At 39.0% G+C, this 26,392-nt stretch overlaps 1 protein-coding gene across 5 annotated transcripts; it reads left to right on the top strand.

The window, feature by feature from the left end:
* Positions 1-22: 22 nt before the first annotated feature.
* Positions 23-26,392, top strand: LOC131191034 (protein mono-ADP-ribosyltransferase PARP3-like). 5 transcript variants are annotated; one of them, XM_058168719.1, is made up of 11 exons: positions 23-517; positions 7,365-7,591; positions 8,535-8,660; positions 13,283-13,474; positions 18,753-18,888; positions 19,520-19,746; positions 23,785-23,952; positions 24,148-24,234; positions 25,114-25,291; positions 25,878-26,024; positions 26,121-26,392. In XM_058168719.1, the coding sequence occupies exons 2-11, from the start codon at positions 7,391-7,393 to the stop codon at positions 26,288-26,290; spliced, it is 1,632 nt and encodes a 543-aa protein (XP_058024702.1). In that variant the 5' UTR covers positions 23-517; positions 7,365-7,390; the 3' UTR covers positions 26,291-26,392. The 5 variants fall into 5 exon arrangements, with proteins under 5 accessions (XP_058024702.1, XP_058024704.1, XP_058024701.1 ...); XM_058168718.1 differs by lacking the exon at positions 23-517 and adding an exon at positions 962-1,114; XM_058168720.1 differs by lacking the exon at positions 23-517 and adding an exon at positions 1,002-1,142.

The raw sequence follows: 26,392 nt of genomic DNA, 5'->3' as shown, positions 1-26,392 counted from the left end.
CAGCAGGAGGACGATGCTCGGGAGCGCTTCGAGCGCGCAGGGTGGGATGGTCGGAGATGCTGAAGTGGACGCCGAATAGGCAGCTCTTCTCCAGGGTTTGGAGCCGTCCCTACGGAGTCGAGCGCCGATTATGCTGCATAGGGACAGAAGCGACGACTGCTGAATGCAGAAACCCAGAAGCGACGCAGGAGGGTTGCGGCTATTTCTTTATTAACTTGCCCACAAAATTACACAGGATAAATAGAGTACAGTGGAGTAGAATCGAAAACAGAATACAGAATAGAATATAAAAGGGAATAGGGAATAGAATAGAATAAATAGAATAGAATAGAATAGAGTAAATAGAATAGGAGAATAGAATAAAATCAAGAGAAGAGAAGAATTGGAAGGGTTCTTGTAGGTCATCTAGTCCAACCCCCTCCTCAAGCAGGAGACCCTCTCTACACCATTTCTGACAGATGGCTGTCCACTCTCTTCTTGAAAGCTTCCAGTAACGAAGCACCCACAACTTTTGAAGGCAAGCTGTTCCATTGGTTTGATTGTTCTCGCTGTCAGAAAAACGTTCTTGGGCATCGGGTATTTCCCGCTCGCACTAACTCGACGTATTTTAAAAGTTCCCTCTTCGCTTTCTGGACGTGTAATTAAAAAATGAGAATAAACCCCAGATTTCACGAAAGATCGTGACCGGCATCATTTCTCTGCATTAAACCAAACTGGGGCAGGGGAAACAGGGGAAGGGGTGCTGTCTCCTTATCATCGCGGACCTGTCTCAGCAGCGGGTCTTCTTTTTCAATCGGCCCATTGGCGACCGGATCCCTCCCGCGTTTCGACGTGGGCTAGTTCAGCGCTTCCTCCGCGGCCAGAGGAGGCTGTCTGCCCCTTTCCTTACCGCTGGGCCGGCCTGGCATTCTCCCCAGAGAGGCGTGTTGCTATTGCTGAACCGTAAAAGGCTGAATTCACCCGGCAGGAGGGGCGGGAAGCGAAGCAGCGGCGTTCCCTGACGACCTCTGGCTTGTCCGGGCTTGTCTTGCTTGCCTGGCCGGTGCCGGCGTTTGGCTCCTCGAGTGGGACCTCCGGGCAACGAGGAGGATCCCCGCCCCCAAACTTCCCTCCGGTGAGTTTGTACTCCAAGCAAGGAGAAGGTGGGCTTTAAAAATAGACCGCACTTTAACTTTGTTTTGATGGTTTGTTTCCAAAGGAGGGAACCGTGAAAGATTAACAACAGCTACCCTGATTTGTTGTTCTGGATGAATTTGTCAATAAAGCAATGTTAGGGTCTCCCAAACAATGTCAAAGGTGGCAGGAGAACGGGATTTGGTGTTGCTGCTGGTGTTTAGGGGATGGAGTAGGGAAGTATTCCTACTACTGAACCTAACTCTGAAAGGCTTAGAGACCCTGCAAAAACTTTTAGACAAAAAACACACTTCAATCCTGTTTATAAACAGTTATTTACCTAGTTGTCTATGACAATCTTGATGCCTTCTACAGCTGTAGGCTACTACAATTCCCACCCTTGGCCACTCTCATAGTGGCAGAAAATCACAGGAACTAAAAGTTAATCCACAGACGATACCTTCAGTAGAAAAAGACTCTGAAACTGGCTGGTTTTTATTTCGCTTCTCCTGCTCCCAGTCCTGCAGACTTTTTATGTACCTCATTGATACCGGTAGATACAAGGAAGTGGCTAGTAAAATAAGTGAGTGGTTGTAACTTATCTGCCATTGATGACTGACCTGTCAGCGAGACTTTCTTTGCCATCGAGATTCCCCCATTGAAAGGTAATGAATAGAAGCCAATGTGCAGACTTTTTAAGTTGTATTTTTCCTTGGAAAACCAGCTGGCACATTATTATTGCTATTTGTCTATGTCATCCAGGTCATGGTTGTCCCAAAGGTGCTTTTTCAAGAGGCAACTGGACTTTCTGGTTTTTCTTTGAAAACATTTTCTCATTCAAGAAGTTTCTTCAGCTACGACTGGATGATGGGGAAGGGAAGAATTTATACTGCTTGCAGACTGCTAGTAATTTGCATCCTTTTAGCAAGTTGTTGAGGCCACCTGGAGGTTTATCTGTGTCATCAGGGTCACCTGAGTAGTGCAGATGGGTGTGGAGCCTTCTTGGAACTGTTGAAAGGACTATGTCAGGGGTCTCCAACCTTGGCAACTTGAAGACTTGTGGACCTCAACTCCCAGAATTCCTCAGCCAGCTTTGCTGGAATTCTGGAAGTTGGAGTCCACAAGTCTTCAAGTTGTCAAGATTGGAGACCCCTGGACTATGTTGTAGAATGAAAATAAATGATGCCATATCCCTCCCTCTCTGTTGGGAGAAGGCTGTTCAGTTTTGACATAGATGACTTCATTGACCCCTCTTTCAAACCAGTAATCCTCTCTGTCCAAAATGTGGACAGAGTTCACACAGTCCAGTTGCCTCTTGAAAAAAGCACCTTTAACATACTATTATTTTCACAAGAGTCCTGGGTGCTTTCATATATTCTCACCCATGGAATATGTGAGAATATATATTTCATATATTTTTATGAACAATTGTATGCATTTGTTCACATCTTTAGGCACAGACATGAATTATTTTGTGCCACTCTGTTGCCTGCACACTCTACAGAAAAGTATTAGACCATTCTGGGCAGACCATTCTTTCTTATTTGGTCATTTCAATATCTTATAGCATCTTTATTTGGAAAAGTTTATATTTTGGTTTCTTTCTTGAGACCTATGTGCCTTATCATTCTTTTCAAAATCCTCTATTGTACATGCTCCTATGATCATTTTAGGATCCTTCCTTCTGATTCATCATTTTCATCAGCTGCTTTTTAAATTTGTACAGCTTTCAAAATGAATAGGTCATTTTCCTATTTGAAGAATCTCTCTCCTATTCTACCAATAGAAAGCGACTGGCTTCTACATATAGATCACCTTCAGCTATGGAGGCCTGACTGGGTGATTTTAGGCCAGTCACCCTCTCAGAGCTCAGTCTATTTCATATGGATGTTGTAAGAGGGAAAAATGGGAGGAAGCAATGCTATATATGCTCCCTGGAGCTCTTCAATTAAAGGCAGGATAGAGACCTAATTAATAAATTCACCCTTTGCAAACCACTCAGAGTTATTGGAAAACATAAGAATAAAATAAATAATATATGAATGATTTTATAATCACAAGATTCTTGTATCATTTAATACTGAAGTACATGGAAAAAGTAAATATATTATTAACCTATTTTGGGAGCTCTTAATTAACCATGTCCATACATACTATAGGTAAGCATAGGGAGCTGCTATTTCTTTTAGAGGGGCCTTGTCTGTCAATCATTTTATCATGCTAAGCTTTTGCAGAAACACATGGCAGAAGAGGAAAGATTTAAAATTAAAATAGCTCTCTAGCTAGAATACTTTGTGAGGGTATTTTAAATACGAGATAATGTCTTTCTCATGATCTCATCCTGGCCATGATTTTGGTGGGAGGTTTTTCCAAGGCAGCTTTAGGAAATCTTGGTTTGGGTTTTATATTTTATAGGCTCTGGATGTGTGTTTTGTTCTTTTGATGGAAAAATTAAGGGTAATTCATTTATATAGTAATTTGTAATTTCTTCATGTTTCTTGTGAGTATAGTTTTTATGCAATAGTTGTAATTGTATATGTCTTTAATGATGTTTTAGCCATTTCATAATAAGGGCAGACATATTACAGGATGCCACATTCAGTACAGAACTTCTAGGATAGTTTCTGGATCAGGTGAAATAAAGTTTTTCTTTCCCCGAATTTATCTCCAACACATTCCTATATTGCATATGCATTTAAGTTTGTGTTGTATGGCTACAAAAAGCCCAGCCCTCTTGTTGACTAAAATAGCCCTGGAGCCATATTTAGATTGGAATCTTCAGGGTTACCACAGTGGTGGATGGGCAAGCTGAGGGAACATGAGGGGGGGTGGAGACAATGTGGGGTGTCGTAACAACATTTTTTCCCTTGGGGGTCAAGGATGTTCAGCCTGCACCTGGGGAGGCATGACTGGGAGTCAACTACAATTGGGACAGTGACCTGATTGGACCATGTGATGGCTATGTGGATGCAGGGGAAGGAACTTTGACTTGACTTTGGGTGGGGAAAACCTGGGGCTTTCAGATTCGGGTTTTCCCAGATGTGCCAATATGATATCTCTAATAAATTCAAACTTTGAGGAAAATGCCTGCCTTGGAGTTTTGATTTCATTGGGGGTGTTGCTTGGAACCCTGACATTAACCTGAATCTGCTTTTAAAAAACACTCAGCTCCCTGCTCTATGAGGCCGCTGTCCAGGATCCTGAGCCCCGGGCACCAGCCTGGAATACCAGGTAGTGCAAAGACTTAGGGAAGATGGAGGAGAAGACAGCAACCATGGAAGGAGCCACCGAGGCTTGTTCAGAGATCATCCTTGAAACGATCTACTCCCCCTTGGTGAGCGTGCTGGCAGAGGCGGAAGCTGCGGGGGCTGAGTGTCGGCAGGGCCCCCGGTCCAAAGAGCTGGCGCCCTGGCAGATCGCTCAACTGGATCCTTCTCAATGGGGTGAAGCTGCGGGAATCCCACTGCCCCAAGAGCTGGCTAGCGGGACAGTGCTCCAGGAACCCCGGGTTGCATCAGGCCAGGCAAAGCGCACCACAGTCTTCGAGTAGAGATTAACAGACCCATCGAGTTCAGTGAGTCTGGGGAATGGGGTCTTCCGCCGTCGTTTTGAAGTCAATCACTAGCTGGCCTCCTGGAGAGGAGGTCAGCTCAGCGTGTGCAGCATCGCTCAAGGCTTCCCAAGCGGTCAGCCTGACTGGGCTGTGGCGTAGCCCACGTTCACATTCCTGGGCCAATACAGCACGACCATCCAGAGTGAAGCATCTAGTTTGTTCCACTTGGCGCAAAGCGGATCATACCTGAATCTCCCCCACCGAGCCCGGTCTACTGGAATGACAGCTCTGGTGGAAACAGGCGCCAGCCAGCAGCAGGGGCCTCTGGGGCAGTCCAGCCTGGGGCTGCAGGGGGAGGCACTAGGACTGCTGAGACCGAATACCCTCCTCGCCGGCCACCCATCCAACTGCCTCTGGCAGACCAGATCCCACCTGGATGGGCTTTTTATCCCAGCCAAGGGTCGGTACAGGTACCAGTGGATGCCAGCCCAGGCCTCACCGCCAGTCCCAGTTCCGCAACTGATTCCACCAGCTGCCCCTCCCCCATGGTTCAGAGCAATTTTCGACAGAACCCCTGGAAAGCTGGCTTACTTCCTGAATTGGATTTGGTCTCACCTCAACTGCTACCAAGGATCAATACCAAACAGATCAGGAGATAATCTCAGCAATTGCTGACAGTATAATGGAGGGAGAAGCAGCTGAATGGATAACCCAATTGCACGATGAAGGAGCCCCAGAGCTAGATGACGCCAATGAATTTGTGCAGCTGCTACAGACCTGATTCGAAGATATGGCCGACAGAGAAGAAGCTGAGGCCGAGATCAAGGGGTGTTACTTGGAACCCTGACATTGACATTTGTATATTTGTGCATTGTTAAGAAATTGGAGTGAAGACTTGCATATACTATAAGTTACATTTTAACTCAGGACTATAGCTTTCATATTTTGCCTACTAGTTTGAATATGCTTTTTAATTAGCTTTCTCCTTGCCCATTCCTAAGAATGAGCAAGGCAATCCTAGTGGTATTATGATGGCCACTTAATTGAGTAGCCTTAAATGCTTCATTGAAAATGAGAGTAATTCAGAACTATGCTTATTAACATTGGGAAACAATGAGAAAAAAATATGGTTCTGTTTATGGGATTCCCATAAATATCTGCTTAATGAGAAAACTGAATTCCAAATACCTATAAGAAAGAGAGGAAAATCTTTCCTTTCCAAGAAATACAGTTGTAAAAAGGCTAGTTGAAGGTGAAAATTTACAATTATACATAATCTGAGGACAAAATTGTGAATAAGCTTAGAAACTCTATGAATTATCTATTCCTACTGGCCTGTGGTATGGTTTTGTGGCTTCAATCAAAATTAGGCTGCAATTTTAAATGAAAACTAGCTCCTTTGGGGAATCTGTCAAACTACATGCAACTACACGTGGTTAACTGAAACCAATCAGTCAAACAAAACAATCAGAATTGGAGAGGGGAAGATTAGAATTGTAACTTTCAGATATGATTTCAAAGGCAGAACCTTTCTCCAGCTTCCCTTTAATGATTATTATGAGTAATTTAGTAAAGATATTTTGGAAAAACACAACCTACAAAGAAATATTTTTTTCTTAGAGTCACTGTGTATGCTGCCGTTCACAAGACTTATCTGGTTTTTCAGTACATTTCATTTACAGTTTTAACTTACGCTCTGATAGACTCAATGGTGGGTTTCAATTTTTTTTACTACCAGTTCTGTGGGCGTGGCTTGGTGGGTGTGGCTTGATGGGCGTGGCAGGGCAAGGATAATGTAAAATCTCCATTCCCTCCCCAATCCATGGGAAGGTTACTGCAAAATCCCCATTTCCTCCTGTTCAGCTGGGACTTGGGAAGCAGAAAATAGGTGGGGGTGGGGCCAGTCAGAATTTTTACCACAGGTTCTCTGAACTACTCAAAATTTCTGCTACCGGTTCTCCAGAACTGGTCAGAACCTGCTGAAACCCACCTTTGGATAGACTCCTGTTTCTCACTAAGATTTACAAATATATGTACAAGGAAAAATGAAATTTGAATCAGAATGATGTTCAAGCCATGACAGAAAGAATATCAGAGCTATGGCAATGGCTTCTACAGACTGCTGGGTATTGCTTAGCACTAATCTCCAAAGTAACATGAGCTGTTAAAAATAGTGGGCCTGAAACATCAGTGATTCTTCCAAATGTTATTGAGATTTTGCCAAAGTAGTTGCCAAAGGACTCGACATCATTTCCAGTATTTTTTAATCTATTAACCAACCAGCAGAACCATCACTTTCCTTTTTTTCAGGTCTGTCCTGGAATTTTGTGTTTATTTTGTGACTAACATAAGATTTTAGCTTTAGGTTTTCCTTTCCCATTTAATTAAACAATTAAGTCCCTGTCTTTCTACAATTTATGTCTTTAGATACATAGAACTGAAAAAGAGTGTGAAGTAGTGGTTAAAATGCTGGACTAGAAGTGGGGATAAAGCTATCAACTGGCTGACACTGGACCAGCATGGTTGGAGCAGAATAGTAGATTATGGTGCATAATCTTCAATGAAGAGGCCTTAATTTTGCAGTAATTAATATGAACTGATAATAATAAGGACGCTGTCGGGAATTGATTTGTTTATTGGTGCAATGTCCACAGTACCCCGAGGAAGTAAATCTGAATATCAGTTTTATTTTTTTCAGGTAACAATTAAGATTGGACAGGAACCATGCCTCCAAAGCGTAAAGCAGCTGCCCAAACTCGGGCTGCCATCAAGGGCAAGAAAGTTAAAAAGGAGCCAGAGCTGAAACCTGAACCAGAGGAAGATAATTTCCTGTCCACCATGGCAGCACTGAAAGCAGCCCCCAAGGAGAAGTCCAAGGCCAAAATTGATACTGCCTGTCAGCTGAGTCATGATGATGGTGCCCAGGTGAGAGCAAAGAGTTTAGTGTCCAACCTTGGCAACTATAAGACTTGTGGACTTCAACTCCCAGAATTCCTCAGCCAGGAAAGTTGCTAAGTTTGGACACCCCTGGTTTAGGCCAAATGATCACCTGTGTTTGGCTTTCCTTACAACAGGGATATTCCCTTCCAGATATTTTGGGTGAAAGTGCCTGTAAGTGGCCTAAATTGGCTAGGAATGCTAGGAGATGAAGCCCCAATACATTTGGAGGGTGCTAGCAGAGGAAAAATAGGAATCTGTATGCACCCTGCTTCTTCAGGTTTCCTCTACATAAGTAAGAGTTTTGTTTTTTCTTTGCATGTCTATTCAAAACACATAGAGTCAGTCTGGGAGGAGAAGAAAATTACTTGGCCAGAAATCTGGGGTTTTTTTCCATGATGAAGTCTCATTAGCTAATAGTTTTTTCTTGGCAGAGGGTTGCACTGTATTTAAATCTAATCAAATCTTCACGATGGTCTTAAACCAGCATAATGCATTGTACTTCATTCTTTAGAATGTTCTCTGCCAGACCAAGCCAATCTTGTTAGCTGAAGCTGCCTCTCTGGAAGTAATGGGTGGGATGTCAATCAAATTCCAACCTGAATGCAGGTCTGTCATAGGTCCTGGACTCCATTACTTCCTGAACAAATAAAATGCAGGACACAATACTGGCACCTGGCTCAGGTCCCAATAACACATTATTTTCAAAGCCTTGTTTGCCTTGTTTTCATAGTGCTTCTGATGCTGTGTCATTATTCCCTTCCCATTATTTCAATGCAGGTATAGTTTGAAATGTAAGGATGGCCCCGAGCCAAATAGGTAAAGGCCCAAAATCAAAGCCCCAAACTACAATTTGGCAGAAGTGCAGAGGTTAATGGGTGTTTTGAAAGCAGCATATGCATAGTCCCTGCTTCCTCTTTTATCACTTTAGATTTACCAAGACTATGACTGTATGCTGAACCAAACCAACATTGGCAACAACAACAACAAGTTCTACATCATCCAGCTGATAGAGCAAAATGGGAATTACAGTTGCTGGAACCGCTGGGGCCGTGTAGTAAGTCTCTCAACCACAATTTGTCTGTGTAAACAAAAGGATTGGTACCTTATTTCTCAACAGTTCAGGGGTCTGGTGGGAGACATTGTAGGCAGCTTCTCCCTAAGATGGCTTTTCAGTGGTGGGTCGCTCCCAGTTCTGTCCGGTTCTTTAGAACCGGTAGTAAAAGTGGCGGGAGGCTCCACCCACCCACCCGGATGTCATAATTGACAATTATGCATACGCAGAAGCGCGTGCGTGAGCGAAGTAAGTGCTTGTATGCGCTCCTGTTGCGAACCGGTAGTAAAGGTAAGTAGAACCCACCCCATTATTAGACTCATTATGCCCAGTGATTCCTAACCGCAGAACAAGGCGCGCAATTACTGAAACCTCTATCATAAAAAATATACCTCAGTTGAACAACTGTGTTTCCCAAATGACTATTTACTTTGCTGAGTGTAGTGATTGCTGCTATATGAATATCAAGAAAGAAAGGCATTTCCTTGTAATACGCAGTACCTTGACAGGGGGAGACATGCAATCTTGGTCTCCAAATGGACAGCTCTTAGCAGTATAAGTCAAAAGTCATTACATAACAATTCCGTCTTTCCCTCCTTAATGGGTTTTCTGTTCCCAAACAAACAGAAAAAGAAATGGCAAGAAAACGCGATAGGATTACAAGTGGAAGATTGATGCTGCTTTCCCTCTTGTAAAACCTGCTGAACAATAAAAAACCTGATCTGGAAGTAATTATGGTCAGACATTTCAGATAGTATTCATAACCATGGTTATTATTCATAAGATTCATTTCAGAGAAGAAAAAATCAAATAAAGTATTTGCTCTTTGTGTAGTTTTCCTGTGAAAATACAAAATCAAACAAGTTAGTTCCCGATCAAAGCAGCAGTTATGAGCCTGCAGCAAAAAAGTCAGAGTCAAGAAAATAATAATTAGCTAGTGCTTCAATTGTGTACGCTTTACGGTAGCACGTGTATACGCACACTATGTTGATTTAATCTTTTTTACAGTTAAACCATAGTTCAAAACTTAAGGGCATTTCCTATGAGACTGAATTAAACACAAAATATTTATATACCTATGTAAAAAATGTTCACTTCTCAAACAATCATTTCCTAGATATGCAACAATTCTCCTGGAAATTGTAAGGTATTCTTGTTTCACAAATTTTTAGTCTAACCTAAAGCAAAAAAATTTATAACAGATAAAATAAAACAGTAAAGAATGAGCTGGATCAGAGCCAGTAAGCTAAAATTCAATCATGATAAGATGGAGATACATAATATGTTGTGTTAAGCTATGGTTTGTTTCACGTCTTTATTACATAAGTCGTAGTGGCCCAGTTCATGCGTAATGCCAAGCTGCTTTATAACTCCTTCATGCATATACACATTTCTGGCTTAGTGTGATGTGTGAGCCATGTTGCTGTTTATGAGTGGTTCATTGGTTTTAATAAGTAGGGTTCAACATTGTCCTTCAAGGAGATCCATTCTCTCCAGGATCAGCAATGTAGCATGAGGATGCTCTGGAACTGATCGTTCTCACAGTGACTCAAATATATGCTATGCATGGGCAGAAATAGCAGGCCTGCAGTTGTTATTGACTATTTGGTGAGTTCCTCTTTAGATTATTTTACTGGTATCACTATTTGAAAATCCACGAGACATCTCAGTTTATTCAAAACAGGGTACCTTGATGGGCTTGGCTAACACAATCTATAGCAGTCCTTTGTCATCCATGCTAGTTAGCAGTTAATTTCTAGATCCAGTTCAAATTGAACTACAAAATCTCTAACCTGTTTTTTGAAAGAGCATGTCTTTACTTGAGAATCCCTCGTTGGGATCCTGCCATTCATTCATTAGGATCCAAAATTAGATGTGTGAGTAGAATTAAGCCCACGAGCTATTCATAGAGATAGGTTCTTCCGGTCTAAAAAAGACAAAATGCAGGAAGCAAACATAAGGAGATAATCCAGGGTTCTTCCCAGACCTTTCCCCCTTAATATACAGACTGACCATGAGTCAGAAGAAAAATATGCAAGAGTAAATTGTGCTGCCCTAGTGCTTGAGCTCTGTTCTGCTTTAATGACAAGACTTTGGATTAAGTTAAGTCAGTGGTTGGAAGTTTTCCCCTCCTAACTACCCACCATATCCCCTGACCTGCCAGTGTGAGAAACAACCAGCCACTGCTGTTCTTAATATATTATGGGATGGATTTGGGTAACTATGGGCAGGTGCCCTAAGAGTCAAGGTTTTAGTTGCCCTTCAAATTGATTGAGTGACAGGTCTTGGAAGTTATCTGTGTGATGTCCTGTCATTCAGGCTATTTCTGAACATGTGTCTAGCATTCTTGTGGAAAAACATTAAGCCCGTGTTCAGAAGTAGCCCAAATAAAAAGGTCAATCAGGTAAGTGAAGAGTATTAGGTGAGTTGAAAATATTATGTTCTACCATGTTCTACCAATGTGTTCTGCTATGTTCTACCAACCTGTCACTTTGAATTCAGGTTTAGTTATTTTTCAGCAGATTGCTAAACATATGTCCAAAAATAGACTGAGTGACAGGTCACTTGTGGATTAAAGAGGTTGTGAGAAGTAATGGGCCATCTTCCTCTTCACCCTGCACCCCTCCACTGCACCTGTGACCTGTCACTAAAAGAGGAAACAAATAGAACTCATCAGTTTCACCTAGCTACTATATATCCCAAATCCATGATCTTAAGAGATTGCCAAAGGGTTGCTATAGCTAGCATCATACGGAAATAGTTTACGCAGATGAAAATTCAGCTACAGTATATGAGAATTCTTTTCAGAAGAAGCCATGGAAAACTTGACAGCAACATGCAGCTGTAAAATCTGTTTTTATTTTCCAATTTAAATTATTTCACCCTAGTCTTTTTGCTAATTAACTAGTGCTCTTTCCAAAGACCCCTAACCATGTGTTTAAAAGGTATATTTTTAAATTTTGAAATGTATGAAAAGCTTGTGTAAAGTTTTTAAGTATTATCCAGGCAGATGAATCTGTGGAAGCCATGTGTCTGACCTCTGTGATAACCCATGCCAAAATAGCACCCAACAGATGGAAAGGGATGTACTTGCTGCAGTCTAACATGGCCCACAGCAGGTGGCAGTTCTGACCATGTCATCATCAACATTGTCAGTACGGCTTCACAGGTCATTCTTACGGGCTTCTGTTGGAAGAGCAGGGAAAACACTGTTGTCAAAGTAGAATAGCTAAAAAGGAATGTTGGCTGTTCACATGATGCCATGAAGTGATCCCCTCCGAAAACAGTAGGCCAGGCATCTTTATGCCTCAGTTAATGGGATGTGAGGATAAACCCTAAGAGTCTTCCAGTTGGTGGAAAGGAAAACAGAGCTCTAACCAAAGGCAGCTGCAGAGTCCTGACATAAAAAGTACAATGGAATGAGAAGACATGGAGCAAAAAGCTTGAGAATTGATTAGTCAACAGAGAAACCCAAAAAGAGAAGGACACCACAAACCAGATCCTTGAATCCAGCCCATAAAAAGGGTTTGAATCATACCTCATTCCAAAATCCTAGATTTGGCTTTTGCCTGATTCTACTGCCTTGCCAGAATTTCCCCACGTAAGTTCTTGGTAAGCCCCATAGTTTTGTTATTTGAGTTTTTATTTTTGGCACTGATGGCAGAAAAATTGGTTCATATCCCTATGTTGACTGCTTATCTGTTGTATGTGTGGCATCAGTTTGACCCCTGGCAACTGCCTGGACAAGTCCCTGCATTTTTCTTGACAAGCTTTTGGAAGTGGTTTGCCATTGCCTCCTTCCTAAGGCTGATTGAAAGTGATTGGCCCAAGGTCACCCAGATAGCTTTGTACCTAAGGCAGGACCAGAACTCACAGTCTCCTGGTTTCTAGCCTGCTGCTTTAACCACCAGACTGGCTCTCGACCGCTTATCTACTGATAGTTTAATTGAGTTGGAAGCCCTTTATATTTTAATTCACAGGAGGATCTTGTGATCAGATTGCTACTGTTTGACCTGGTCTCTGAAAACCATCTCTCCTGATCATTGGAGGAGCTCAGATTATACTCATCTAGGCCTACTGATCAAAGATCCTGATTTTTTTTCTAGCTTAATCTGAGATTGCAGCTAGGGATAGTTGTCTTCTTTTCCTCCAAAGTTGATTTTATATAAGGCTTTAATTTTCCAGAAGACCTTGGCAGAAAACCTCTGCTTGAAAAGAGTTGATTTCTATCAGCATTGATCATGATATGTCTTTTCTTTTTGTGCGGGGTGTGTGAATTTGAAAAAGAAAAAGGTTTGTTATAGGCCTCAGTACATTTATTTATTTTGATATTTGATGACGAGAAACAGGGGATAGTGAAAACGTCAATACTGAGCTCGAGAGAGTGAATGAATATGAAATGAAGGCAAGCCTTCAAATGTTGAGGCTAGAAAAACCATGTTATCAAGTAAGCCTAGTTTCATTCTATAAAATTCTAATTGTGGTTAAAGTTCAGGTATATTCAAAACTGGGAAATAATCTAAGACCTGGCAGATGATGCCATCATAGCTTTAAAAAAAAATCGGTAAATGTTGGAAACGTTTTCCTGATAATTTAAGGCTAATAAATGTTCTGTGACTTTCCAGGGGGAAGTAGGGCAATGTAAACTCAGCAGTTGTCCAACCTTGGAAGCTGCCATAAATGCTTTTGAGAAGAAATTCCAAGAGAAGACAAAGAATAAATGGGCTAATCGAGAGAATTTTATTGCTCATGATGGCAAGTATACCCTCATTGAAGTACAACATGAAGATAAAGAGGAACAAGAGGTGACAGTAAAGGTGAGTGTTCAAAGAGTATACCGCACTTTTCAGAGTATAAGACACACTTCCCCCCCACAAAAGAGAGTGGAAATGTTGGTGCGTCTTATACACCGAATATAGCCATTTTTGGCTCCCCAAAACCCAGCCCTGTGTGTCCCGTTTTTGTGAAAAACAGGCCCATTTTTCGCCAAAATGGGGTGCCCAAAGAGTTTGGGAGGCCTGCAGAGTGCTCCTGGGGTCTGGGGAAGGCAAAAATCCGACATGGTGGTTTGGGAGGCCAAAAGCGGGCACTTTTTTGCAAAAACGGGAGTATTTTTGTCCTCCCCAGCCCCCAGGAGCACTGTAGGCCTCCCAAACCCTCTGTGCATCCTGTTTTTGCAAAAAGCAGGCCCATTTTTCACAAAAAACGGGAGCACAGAAGGTTTGGGAGGCCTGCAGAGTGCTCCTGGGGGTTGGGGAGGGCAAAAACTTTTTTCTTCTTCTTTATCTCTTCGAAATCTTGGTGCGTCTTATACTCCGGTGCGTCGTATAGTCCAAAAAATTTGGTACTTTTAAGTAGTATACATTGGAAAGTAAGTGGATCTAGAAATATAGATAGATTTCTGGATGATTTTCTGTAAAAATGAATTGAGATCAGAATCTTTGCTTAAGCATAGAAAGAAAATCAGTTCAGCAATATTTTCTCAGGATATCTGCAGGTTTCTAACAAATGTATAAGTGCTATTGCAAAACAATCTCTGGCCTTCTTCCTGACAAAATACACAAGGACATCCCTTGGAGCTTTTCTTAATTTTGCAAAATGTGTATTAATCCAATAAACTTGATTCATCTCTGCTCAGTGTTAGCTCCCAGTTCAAAAAATTAGACAGAAATGTAACTATATTTTGCCTATGTTGTCTTCTCTATGTTGCTCTAGAATTGCTATAAATCTTAAACAAATTCTTTTACTCTCAGTTCCAGTAACATGAAGATATCCAACTCTTTCTCCATTTTTCTATTAATACCTTCTATCTGACTTTCCCAAACTTCCACTTTGTTGGTAATACTAGATTGAGGATTGATAGTACAGATGTAATTGTATTTAAAGAAATTCCAACTAGAATACTGCATAAGAGAAAAGAGTATTTTTTTTCCTGACAAGCCTAAACACAATAACATTCCTTTGAGATAGGATAAGTCTATTTTTAAACGGGAGATTCAGACCAAACCCTTTGCAGAAACCATTTTTTGATATTAGGAGAAAGATATCAAATATTTGAGTTGCAAAAATTTGAGAGAAGAATTTATTTCAGTAGGATAGAAAAAAAGGAGTCACTTTGTATATCAGTTAAAGTTAAACTATAAAATGAAATATCAAGTGTTACAAGATGCAAACAATAGGAGGATTGGGTTTACTAAATTTTGAAATTGCATTTCACTGCTTATTGTTTGATCTGGATGAAAGAATGGATGTTTCTGAAGAACAAGACACTTTCAGAGTTAGAAACTAGGAAATATAGTTCCTAGAAGATTTAGAGCTAGAAGATCACAACCTATAGTTTGGATTGCATGGCTATTTATGGTAAAATTGAAATTAATGTGGTTATCAAAAAAAATTTCATTGAATTTGTCATATTGAGAGTATGGAGTAGATAAACCCAAAGGCACCTTTATTTTTCTCAGCTCAAGAACAGGGGTGAAATCCAGTAGGTTCTGACAGGTTCTGAAGAACCAGTAGCTGAAATTTTGAGCAGTTCGGAGAACTGGCAAATACCACTCTGGCTGGCCCGAGAATGGGGTGGGAATGGAGATTTTGCAATATCCTTCCCCCAGGAGTGGGGAAGGAATGGGGATTTTTCAGTATCCTTCCCCTGCCACGCCCACCAAGCCACACGACACCCACCCACACGCCCACAGAACCAATAGTAAAAAAAATTGAATTTCACTACTGCTCAAGAAACATATTATAAAAGAAAAATAGCAGACAAAGGCAAGTGATTGACAACTGTTGGAAAACCATCAAGGGTAATTCAAACTTAGATCAAGACAGCAATTAACAGCAGAAAGAGATAGTTGTCAGTACAGGTAGTCCTCGACTTACAATAGTTCATTTAGTGACTGTTCAAAGTTACAACAGCACTGAAAAAAGTGACTTATGACCGTTTTTCATACTTACAACCATTACAGCATCCCCATGGTCACATGATCAAAATTCAGATGCTTGGCAAGTGGTTCATATTTATGATGGTTTCAGTGTCCTGGAGTCATGTGATCAGCTTTTGTGACCTTCTGACAAGTGAAGTCAATGGGAAATCCAGATTCACTTATTAACCATGTTACTAGTTTAACAAATGCAATGATTCACTTAACTGGGGGCATGAAAAGTCGTAAAATGGGGCAAACTCATTTAACAAATATTTCATTTAACAACATAAATATTGGGCTCAATTGTGGTCATAACTCAAGGACTATGTATAGTTTTCCCATTTACAATTATCAGAAAGATTTACAATGGATAAAAAGACTTATGGCATGTAGCAAACTGAGACAGAATTTGAAATGCAATTGTGCACTGATAACGAACATGTAATTGATAAAATACATAAATGTTGGTTAGAAGTTGAAACAGGAAGGATTAAAAATGTGTGATGAAGTTGGCTAAGAACTTGGTTATAATATACAAATCAGTCAGTGGGAAAATATGTAGTTCAAAGTATTGATGTTTGCATTGTGTTATGATCTCAAAGAGAATTTTTATAAAATGATGTACTGTTGTTATATGACACCAGAGACATTATGTAGAATGTATAGAATAGAATAGAATAGAATAGAATAGAATAGAATAGAATTTTATTGGCCAAGTGTGATTGGACACACAAGGAATTTGTCTTGGTGCATATGCTCTCAGTGTACATAAAAGAAAAGATACGTTCATCAAGGTATAACATTTACAACACAATTGATGGTCAATATATCAATATAATAAAATAAATAAATAAATAAATAAATAAATAAATAAATAAATAAATAAATAAATAAATAAATAAATAAATAAATAAATAAATAAATAAATAAATAAATAAATAAATAAATAAATAAATAAATAAATAAATAAATAAATAAATAAATAAATAAATAAATAAATAAATAAATAAATAAATAAATAAATAAATAAATAAATAAATAAATAAATAAATAAATAAATAAATAAATAAATAAATAAATAAATAAATAAATAAATAAATAAATAAATAAATAAATAAATAAATAAATAAATAAATAAATAAATAAATAAATAAATAAATAAATAAATAAATAAATAAATAAATAAATAAATAAATAAATAAATAAATAAATAAATAAATAAATAAATAAATAAATAAATAAATAAATAAATAAATAAATAAATAAATAAATAAATAAATAAATAAATAAATAAATAAATAAATAAATAAATAAATAAATAAATAAATAAATAAATAAATAAATAAATAAATAAATAAATAAATAAATAAATAAATAAATAAATAAATAAATAAATAAATAAATAAATAAATAAATAAATAAATAAATAAATAAATAAATAAATAAATAAATAAATAAATAAATAAATAAATAAATAAATAAATAAATAAATAAATAAATAAATAAATAAATAAATAAATAAATAAATAAATAAATAAATAAATAAATAAATAAATAAATAAATAAATAAATAAATAAATAAATAAATAAATAAATAAATAAATAAATAAATAAATAAATAAATAAATAAATAAATAAATAAATAAATAAATAAATAAATAAATAAATAAATAAATAAAAATAAATATTGGGCTCAATTGTGGTCATAACTCAAGGACTATGTATAGTTTTCCCATTTACAATTATCAGAAAGATTTACAATGGATAAAAAGACTTATGCCATGTAGCAAACTGAGACAGAATTTGAAATGCAATTGTGCATTGATAACGAACATGTAATTGATAAAATACATAAATGTTGGTTAGAAGTTGAAACAGGAAGGATTAAAAATGTGTGATGAAGTTGGCTAAGAACTTGGTTATAATATACAAATCAGTCAGTGGGAAAATATGTAGTTCAAAGTATTGATGTTTGCATTGTGTTATGATCTCAAAGAGAATTTTTATAAAATGATGTACTGTTGTTATATGACACCAGAGACATTATGTAGAATGTATAAAAATAAATATTGGGCTCAATTGTGGTCATAACTCAAGGACTATGTATAGTTTTCCCATTTACAATTATCAGAAAGATTTACAATGGATAAAAAGACTTATGCCATGTAGCAAACTGAGACAGAATTTGAAATGCAATTGTGCATTGATAACGAACATGTAATTGATAAAATACATAAATGTTGGTTAGAAGTTGAAACAGGAAGGATTAAAAATGTGTGATGAAGTTGGCTAAGAACTTGGTTATAATATACAAATCAGTCAGTGGGAAAATATGTAGTTCAAAGTATTGATGTTTGCATTGTGTTATGATCTCAAAGCGAATTTTTATAAAATGATGTACTGTTGTTATATGACACCAGAGACATTATGTAGAGTGTATAAAGCCACTTCAAAAAAATTTTTTATTCTTTATGTCAACACTGAAGCGAATCAAGCTGAAACCGTCTTGTGCTGCCTCATAGTTGCCACGAACTCTGAGAGGGGGAAGAGGGGTGGGGAATTGATAGGCTGGCTAATAGTCAAAACAAAAAAGTTGAAGGAGGAGAGGAGTGACCAGGCAGCCTGCCAGCTACTTCCATTGGACAGTATGGCCGGTGACATCTGGGGATGGAAATATTTGCTCTTTTAATTAGGGGGAAAACCACGGGAACTTTTAGAGTTGGTTTTCACTAATTGTGCTGATATGATGTATCCAATAAACATGTTCTTTGAGGAATCTACCTGCCTTGGAGTTCTGCTTTTGACGGATGCGTTACTCAGAACGCTGACGTCCCGAGCGTTAACTTGTATTTTCTTTTTTATACTTTATATTAATTTGTATTTTCTTTTTTAAAGTTTTAATACAAATTATAAATGTATAAAAATAAAGTATGTTGGTGTACCTGTTGGTGAAATGGAGGAAAAATACAGTCATTTTATAACTTGAGGCAGAGTGGAAAGAGAAACAGTATGAGTTTGACCAATGCAATTTTATGCATATTTACTCAGAAAAAAATATTATCTTATTATTCTGAGGAAAGCATGTATTGTAGTGTGCATTTAATATTGATGCTGCCCTGTTAGAGGAACTGAATTATGTGAATTCAGACCCAAATTATTCTTGTCTTCCAAGGTGGACGATGTGGATGGAATGAAGTCATTTAAACAAAAGATACTGCCTTGCACTTTGGACAAACAGACCCAGAATCTTATGACACTCATATTCAGCAATGACATGTTTAAAGAAGCTATGCAGACCATGAATATAGGTAAATGGTGGAGGGCCCATTTCTCCGCCTCATGAAAGAAAACTATCACTTTTTAAATCTTGTTTCCTCTAGGTGTCATTTATAATCTAATTGTACAGTTAACAGATTATTTTTTTCAGAATGCTTTTATCTTTGGTTGGTCTAGTATCAAGTCAAGTCAATTAAAGTTTGAAAGCCTGGGAATTAAATTGTTTAGCAATAGCACTTAGACTTATACACCACTTTATAGTGCTTTACAGCCCTCTCTAAGCAGTTTTACAGAGTCAGCATATTGCCCACAACAATTTGCGTCCTCATTTTACTCATCTCAGAATGATGGAAGGTTGAATCAACCTTGAGATTTGAACTGCCATATTGCAGGCAGCAGGCAGCTGGCAGTCAGTAGAAGCAGCCTGCAAAACTGCACTCTAACCACTGCGCCATGGTGGCGCAGATTCTTCTCTTGGCTTGCTTCACAAATGATGTCCAACTTGGAAATCACTATTAATGCTCAGTGTGAAGACCATAAAGGACACATATTTAAATTGCTGATAGTATTCCAATCCTGATGGCTTTCGTCACTGACTTGTAAATATGCTGGAAGTGTTAGATTGATCAGTATGGAAATTTCTTATGTCTGTTTCCCTGCCAGATGTAAAGAAGATGCCACTGGGAAAGCTGAGCAAACAGCAGATTGCCAAAGGCTTTGAAGCTTTGGAAGCTCTTGAAGAAGCTCTAAAGAAACAAACACCTTCCCAGAAGCAGCTGGAGGAACTTTCATCTCGCTTTTATACCATTATTCCCCACAACTTTGGCCGTAATCGGCCTCCATCCATCAACACACAAGAAGTTGTCCAAGCTAAGAAGGATATGCTTCTGGTAAGGAGTTCTCAGAAAGAGACCAACCTTTACATTTTATCATATTTTAAATCGTCATTAAGATAAGATTTCTATCCCAATTTTATGTGGCTAAGCTGTGATACTAAATACATTGATGACATGTCTTCGGTTTTGCGTTATATTTATTAACCTCACTTGGCAGCCATTGGTTGGTTTGGGATGTCTAAGCTAGCTGACAAAATCAGAGAATTGAAGTGAGTAACAAATGTGCTTCTTTGTGGCTGTAAACATTATACTCTGGAATTATGATTTAAAAAAGAGGTGGGCAATCCTTCATTCAGTCTTTGAACTCCTTTTTGATTGCCCTCAAGTTCCTCTAAAATTGGACAACTGAAATTCAGTATAACACTGCAGATAAGGATAGTATGATTGTCTGCCAATTTCTAATAATTTTCTAAAAAGTATACTACAGGTAGTCCTCAACTTACAACAGTTTGTTTAGTGACCATTCGTTAAAACGGCACTGAAAAAGTGACTTATGATCATTTTTCACACTTATGACTGTTGTAGCATTCCCATTGTCACATGATTTACATTTGGATGCTTGGCAGCTGGTTCATATTTATGATGGTTGCACTTTTCTGGGGTCACGTGACCATCTTTTCTGTCCTTCTGATGAGCAAAGTCACCCAGCTGTACTTTTCCACCCCGGGCCACCCCAATGAAGCTGTTGAAGTGCTGTCCCGGTGTTTGGAGGCCGTACGGGTCTGGATGGGGAGAAACAGGCTCAAGCTTAATCCCTCCAAGACGGAGTGGCTGTGGATGCAGCATCCGATTCAGCCAGCTGCAACCGCGCTGGCTGTTGGGGGCAGTTATTGGCCCCAAAGGATAGGGTGCAACTTGGGTGTCCTCCTGATGATCGCTGTCGCTTGAAGATCATTTGACGGCCGCTCCAGGAGGGCCTTCCACCAGGTTCGCCTGGTTCGCAGTTGCGCCTTCCTTGATCGGGATGCCTTATGCACGGTCACCACGCTGCTACCTCTCGCTGATTATTGTAACGCCTCACATGGGCTCCCTTGAAGTGCGTCCGAGGCTTCAGTTAGTCCAGAACGCAGCCGCTGGTGATAGAGGAGCTGCACGCAGCTCCCATGTAACACCTCTCCTGCGCAGGCTGCACTGGCTACCTGTGGCCTCTCGGTGCACTTTAAGGTGTTAGTCACGACCTTTAAGGCGCCCATGGCTTAGGACCTGGGTACTTACGGGACCGCCTGCTGCTACCACATGCCTCCCACCGACCCGCACGCCTCACAGAGAGGGACTCTCAGGGTGCCATCCGCCAAACAATGTCGGCTGGCGGCCCCCAGGACGGGCCTTCTGTGGGGCTCCCACACTCTGGAACGAACTCCCCCCGGGCTTACGCCAGATATCTGACCTTCGGACATTCCGTCGCGAACTGAAAACATATCTCTTTATTCGCGCGGGGCTGGCTTGAATGGAATTTTAAACTCAAATTTTTAGCAATTTTAATGGGGTTTTGGTTTTATGGTAAATTTCTTAAATTTTCCAGGCTCATTTAATAAGTTTTTAATTGATATTTTAACTTTGTATATTGTATATTGTTCTTTGTTGGTTTTATTCTGTCCTTCTGATGAGCAAAGTCAATGGGAAGGGTAGATTCACTTAACAAATTTCTCATTTAGCAACATAAATTCTGGGCTCAGTTATGGTCATAAGTCGAAGATTACCTGTATTTTACTATAATTAAAACATAAGTAACACCCTAGTAAGACACCTAGCACCAACTAAAGCTGAGAAAATAAATAAATAAATAAATGGGAAGGGTAGATTCACTTAACAAATTTCTCATTTAGCAACATAAATTCTGGGCTCAGTTATGGTCATAAGTCGAAGATTACCTGTATTTTACTATAATTAAAACATAAGTAACACCCTAGTAAGACACCTAGCACCAACTAAAGCTGAGAAAATAAATAAATAAATGGGAAGGGTAGATTCACTTAACAAATTTCTCATTTAGCAATATAAATTCTGGGCTCAGTTGTGGTCATAAGTCGAAGATTACCTGTATTTTACTATAATTAAAACATAAGTAACACCCTAGTAAGACACCTAGCACCAACTAAAGCTGAGAAAATAAATAAATAAATAAATAAATAAATGGGAAGGGTAGATTCACTTAACAAATTTCTCATTTAGCAACATAAATTCTGGGCTCAGTTATGGTCATAAGTCGAAGATTACCTGTATTTTACTATAATTAAAACATAAGTAACACCCTAGTAAGACACCTAGCACCAACTAAAGCTGAGAAAATAAATAAATAAATGGGAAGGGTAGATTCACTTAACAAATTTCTCATTTAGCAATATAAATTCTGGGCTCAGTTGTGGTCATAAGTCGAAGATTACCTGTATTTTACTATAATTAAAACATAAGTAACACCCTAGTAAGACACCTAGCACCAACTAAAGCTGAGAAAATAAATAAATAAATGGGAAGGGTAGATTCACTTAACAAATTTCTCATTTAGCAACATAAATTCTGGGCTCAGTTATGGTCATAAGTCGAAGATTACCTGTATTTTACTATAATTAAAACATAAGTAACACCCTAGTAAGACACCTAGCACCAACTAAAGCTGAGAAAATAAATAAATAAATAAATAAATAAATAAATAAATAAATAAATAAATGGGAAGGGTAGATTCACTTAACAAATTTCTCATTTAGCAACATAAATTCTGGGCTCAGTTATGGTCATAAGTCGAAGATTACCTGTATTTTACTATAATTAAAACATAAGTAACACCCTAGTAAGACACCTAGCACCAACTAAAGCTGAGAAAATAAATAAATAAATAAATAAATAAATAAATAAAATAAATAAATGGGGAAGGGTAGATTCACTTAACAAACATGTTACTAATTTAACAACTGCAATGATTCACCTAACAAATGTGGCAAGAAAAGTCGTAAAACGGGATAAAACTCACTTAACAAATTTCTCACTTAGCAACATAAATTCTGGGCTCAGTTATGGTCATAAGTCGAAGATTACCTGTATTTTACTATAATTAAAACATAAGTAACACCCTAGTAAGACACCTAGCACCAACTAAAGCTGAGAAAAAAAGGTGATGAATCGGGCCCTATCTTCTCCGAGGGCAACATCTCATCACCACCAGGCTTCTGTAGTTCTTGATTGTGAAACAAAAATCACATTTTTCAAAAGGTGGCTCCTAACCACAGAAGAGTTGTGCATTTTTTCATTAAAAAATAAGAATTCAGTCATCCTGTGAAATACAGCTCTGGTATTTCACACCCTTCCATCTCATGCATCTTTGTGTTCATATTAGCCCTAAAATTTAAAAGGGAAATATAGTAAGTTGAATAAGATGAACACTTCCTAACAATTGTCCTTGGACGTCTAAGAAAAAGCTACTGTATTACTTGAAATAATGCACATAAAACAAAACAGCCTAAACGAAAATGCCAGCTGAGCTCTTGCACTTCTTAAATGATAAAACCACAGATCAGAGTGTCCAGCTAAATGCTTAATTAATGAAACTTTTTGCCATGGAAGTGTAGATTATATATCTATACTTCTATAGTATAAAATCAAGATAATAGATGGTTAAGGAATTGGACTAGAACTAAGAAATCCAAGTGGAAGTTCAGGCATAAAAGCTCACTAGCTCTTAGCCGTCTCTTACCTGATATAGAGATCGTGCTGAGGAAAATTTGGAGAAAGGAGTACTGTACACTTGAGGAAACATGGGATGTAAATCCAATAACAAACATAATTTTGAATTTTAAAAAAATAAGTTTCTTATTCTTCTTTTCAAGCCAGCAGATGCATGCATTCAACTAGTTCAATTCATTGCTAGTAACGTGTTCCTAAATGTGTTTGTTCCAAATAATTTCCCCGCTTAGTTTCAGTGGGGCTGGCTCTTCTGGAAATGGATGCAGGGTAACAGCCCAAATGTGAGATTACTGCTTCCTTGTGCATCTCATCTGCATCCCAGTGTTGGTGATGACTGGCTTACTTTATTGGTAGGTCCTAGCAGATATTGAACTGGCCCAGAGTTTACAAGCCCAAAAGAAGGAGGAGGAGGAAGAGGAAGAGAAAGAAATGGTGAAAGAAGTTCTGCATCCGCTGGACAAGGACTATGGGCTTTTGAAATGTGAGCTCACCTTAGTTGCTCCATCATCTGAGGACTATAAGGTGAGATGGCCCTACAAGCTGTTTTTTATTTGCTTTAACTGCTTTAGCTGTGACTGGGCAATACAGGAAGACGTGAAAAAAGGATAAAGGACAACATGTGGGATAGCCTCTTCCACAGCTAGCAATTAACTCTCCTATTTATTTCAGTTCTTTGATGTTCACTTTCTTTCTTTCTCTTCCTCTTTACCCTACTAGCTGATTGAAACCTATGTGAAGAAGACAGGTTCCACTTACCAAAAGCTTCGTATCATGAATATTTGGAAGGTGAACAGAGAGGGTGAGGTAAGGTCAAAGAGGAACATCTCCTTCCCTGGTCTGTTCTAGGACTTAGATTTGTTTCTTTCTGTGTTAAATCATGTTGGCTGAAGGGAGCAAGGTTATTCCAGTACATGTAAAAGGTGCCAGATTGGGGAAGATTGCCCATAGGAACATAAAATCAGAAGTGATACCTAAAATTAAGGCCATATTTCTTTGATCTTGGTAACTCTGATTTTCAGGTCCCAAAGGTGCTTTTTCAAGAGGCAACTGGACTTTCTGGGTTTTTTGTTTTTTTTTGAAGACATTCTCTTCTCATCCAAGAAGCTTCTTCAGCTCTCTTCTTCAGCTGAAGAAGTTTCTTGGATGAGAAGTGAAATGTCTTCAAAGAAAAATCAGAAAGTCTAGTTGCCTCTTTAAAAACCACCTTTGGGACCACCATGACCTGAATGACTGAGAATCTCCATCAATACCTGATTCTCAGGTCATGTGCCAATTGAGGCATTACTATTTTTGAGATTCCAAAAGAATGATTGAGATCAAAAGCCCTGCAGTCCATCTGACCAGACCTACCTCCTGAGACATGGGGGGGGGGCGCGCAGGTAGATGATAAGATCACCTTCAGTTGTGAGACATCAAGACTTTAAAGGACTATATGTATCTATTGGCAGAGTAATATTAACCATTTACTAATTAGGAGTCTTGTTCTTTTCTGCAGTAGCAAAAAACTGTCTCTATATATATATACATTGGGGATGACCAGTCAGGTGTGCAGATGAGTCTGTAATTCAACAACGTGACATGGGAAAGCCATGCTTGGCTTTCTACCTTTCCTTTATTCAGATATGACTTGAAGAGGAGCAAAGATGTCACTTGCTCAGTTCTTTTGTTTCATTTCCTAACCAGAACCATCGTTTTAAGACTCATGACCACTTGGGAAATCGGCGTCTACTCTGGCACGGGACCAACATAGCTGTTGTTGCTGCCATCCTGAAGAGTGGCTTGCGGATCATGCCCCATTCTGGTGGCCGTGTTGGCAAGGGAATTTACTTTGCTTCTGAGAACAGTAAATCAGCAGGCTATGGTGAGGTCACATTCATTATTATTCTACCATTTGCTGCTCATCCATTGTTAGCAAAGTCTCCTTGCTATTGCTACCTGTATCCTAAGAGTAATACAAGGGAAGGAGAGCCAATTTGATCTAGTGGCTAAACCACACACACATACACAACACTCTTCCTCTCCCCTCCTTTCTCCTCCTCCTCCTCCTCCTCCTCCTCCCTCAGCACATATATACACTGTATACATACACATACATATATAAACATGCATACGCAGGAACTATATATAACAGCCAGTTTGATGTAGGTGGATAAGATGTCCTCCTTTGGAGGTAGTATATATGCATTTGGAGAGGTCAAGGGCTATATGTGAAATGTCTCCATTTAGAGCAAAGAAGTAGAATATCCAAGTAAAAACTTTAAACATTTATCAACCTGAATGAATGACTGTATTTGGAGGGTCTTTGGCTGCAGTAAAATCTGGTCATGATCCCAGAATGAAATGGAAACCTGAATTTCAGTAGTGTATGAGACTCAAACCCTGGTGGTAGGAAGCTCCCTTTCCATATCTAATCAGATGAGCATCTGTCTTCCTTTCTCTCTTTGCAGTGGGCACCACCTCCAAACGGGAGGGAATCATGTTCCTGAACGAAGTGGCCCTGGGCAAGGTGTATACCATCACTCAAGATGACTGTTCATTGTGCAAGCCCCCAGTGGGTTACGATAGTGTCCAGGCTTGTGGCCGTACCGAACCTGGTAAGTTTAAAGACTTGCAGTTTAATAATTTATAGCCTGATTAGCTCTTGCTAATCCTCCCAATTTCTTAATTTGCATTTGCTTTCATGTCCTCAGACCCTGCATGCGATAAAGAGCTTATCCTGGATGGGAAAAAAGTGCTGATAGCACAAGGAAAGCCCATTGTTATGACTAAGTACCAAAACAGCAGCTTCAGCCAGAGTGAGTACTTGATCTACCGGGAGAATCAATGTTGCATCCGCTACTTGATCCAGCTCCATTTTTGAGGCTTTTTGTGGGCTGCTTTTTCTGCTGGACTCCACCGTTTGCTGGCTCTCATCTTTCCAGTGCTGAGTGGTTATCTTAAGAACCTACCTTGAGTTGGTCAG

This window comes from Ahaetulla prasina, chromosome 2 (genome assembly GCF_028640845.1).
Source record: "Ahaetulla prasina isolate Xishuangbanna chromosome 2, ASM2864084v1, whole genome shotgun sequence".
Lineage (NCBI taxonomy): Eukaryota > Metazoa > Chordata > Lepidosauria > Squamata > Colubridae > Ahaetulla > Ahaetulla prasina.
This window is presented reverse-complemented; position numbering and strand designations above follow the sequence as displayed.

Excerpts from the sequence above, each read along its gene's own strand:
- LOC131191034 (XM_058168719.1), top strand. The coding sequence starts at position 7,391 with ATGCCTCCAAAGCGTAAAGCAGCTGCCCAAACTCGGGCTGCCATCAAG. Across the intron at positions 13,475-18,752 it reads AACAAGAGGTGACAGTAAAG|GTGGACGATGTGGATGGAAT; the intron begins GTGAGTGTTCAA and ends TTGTCTTCCAAG. Across the intron at positions 26,025-26,120 it reads TTGTGGCCGTACCGAACCTG|ACCCTGCATGCGATAAAGAG; the intron begins GTAAGTTTAAAG and ends TCATGTCCTCAG.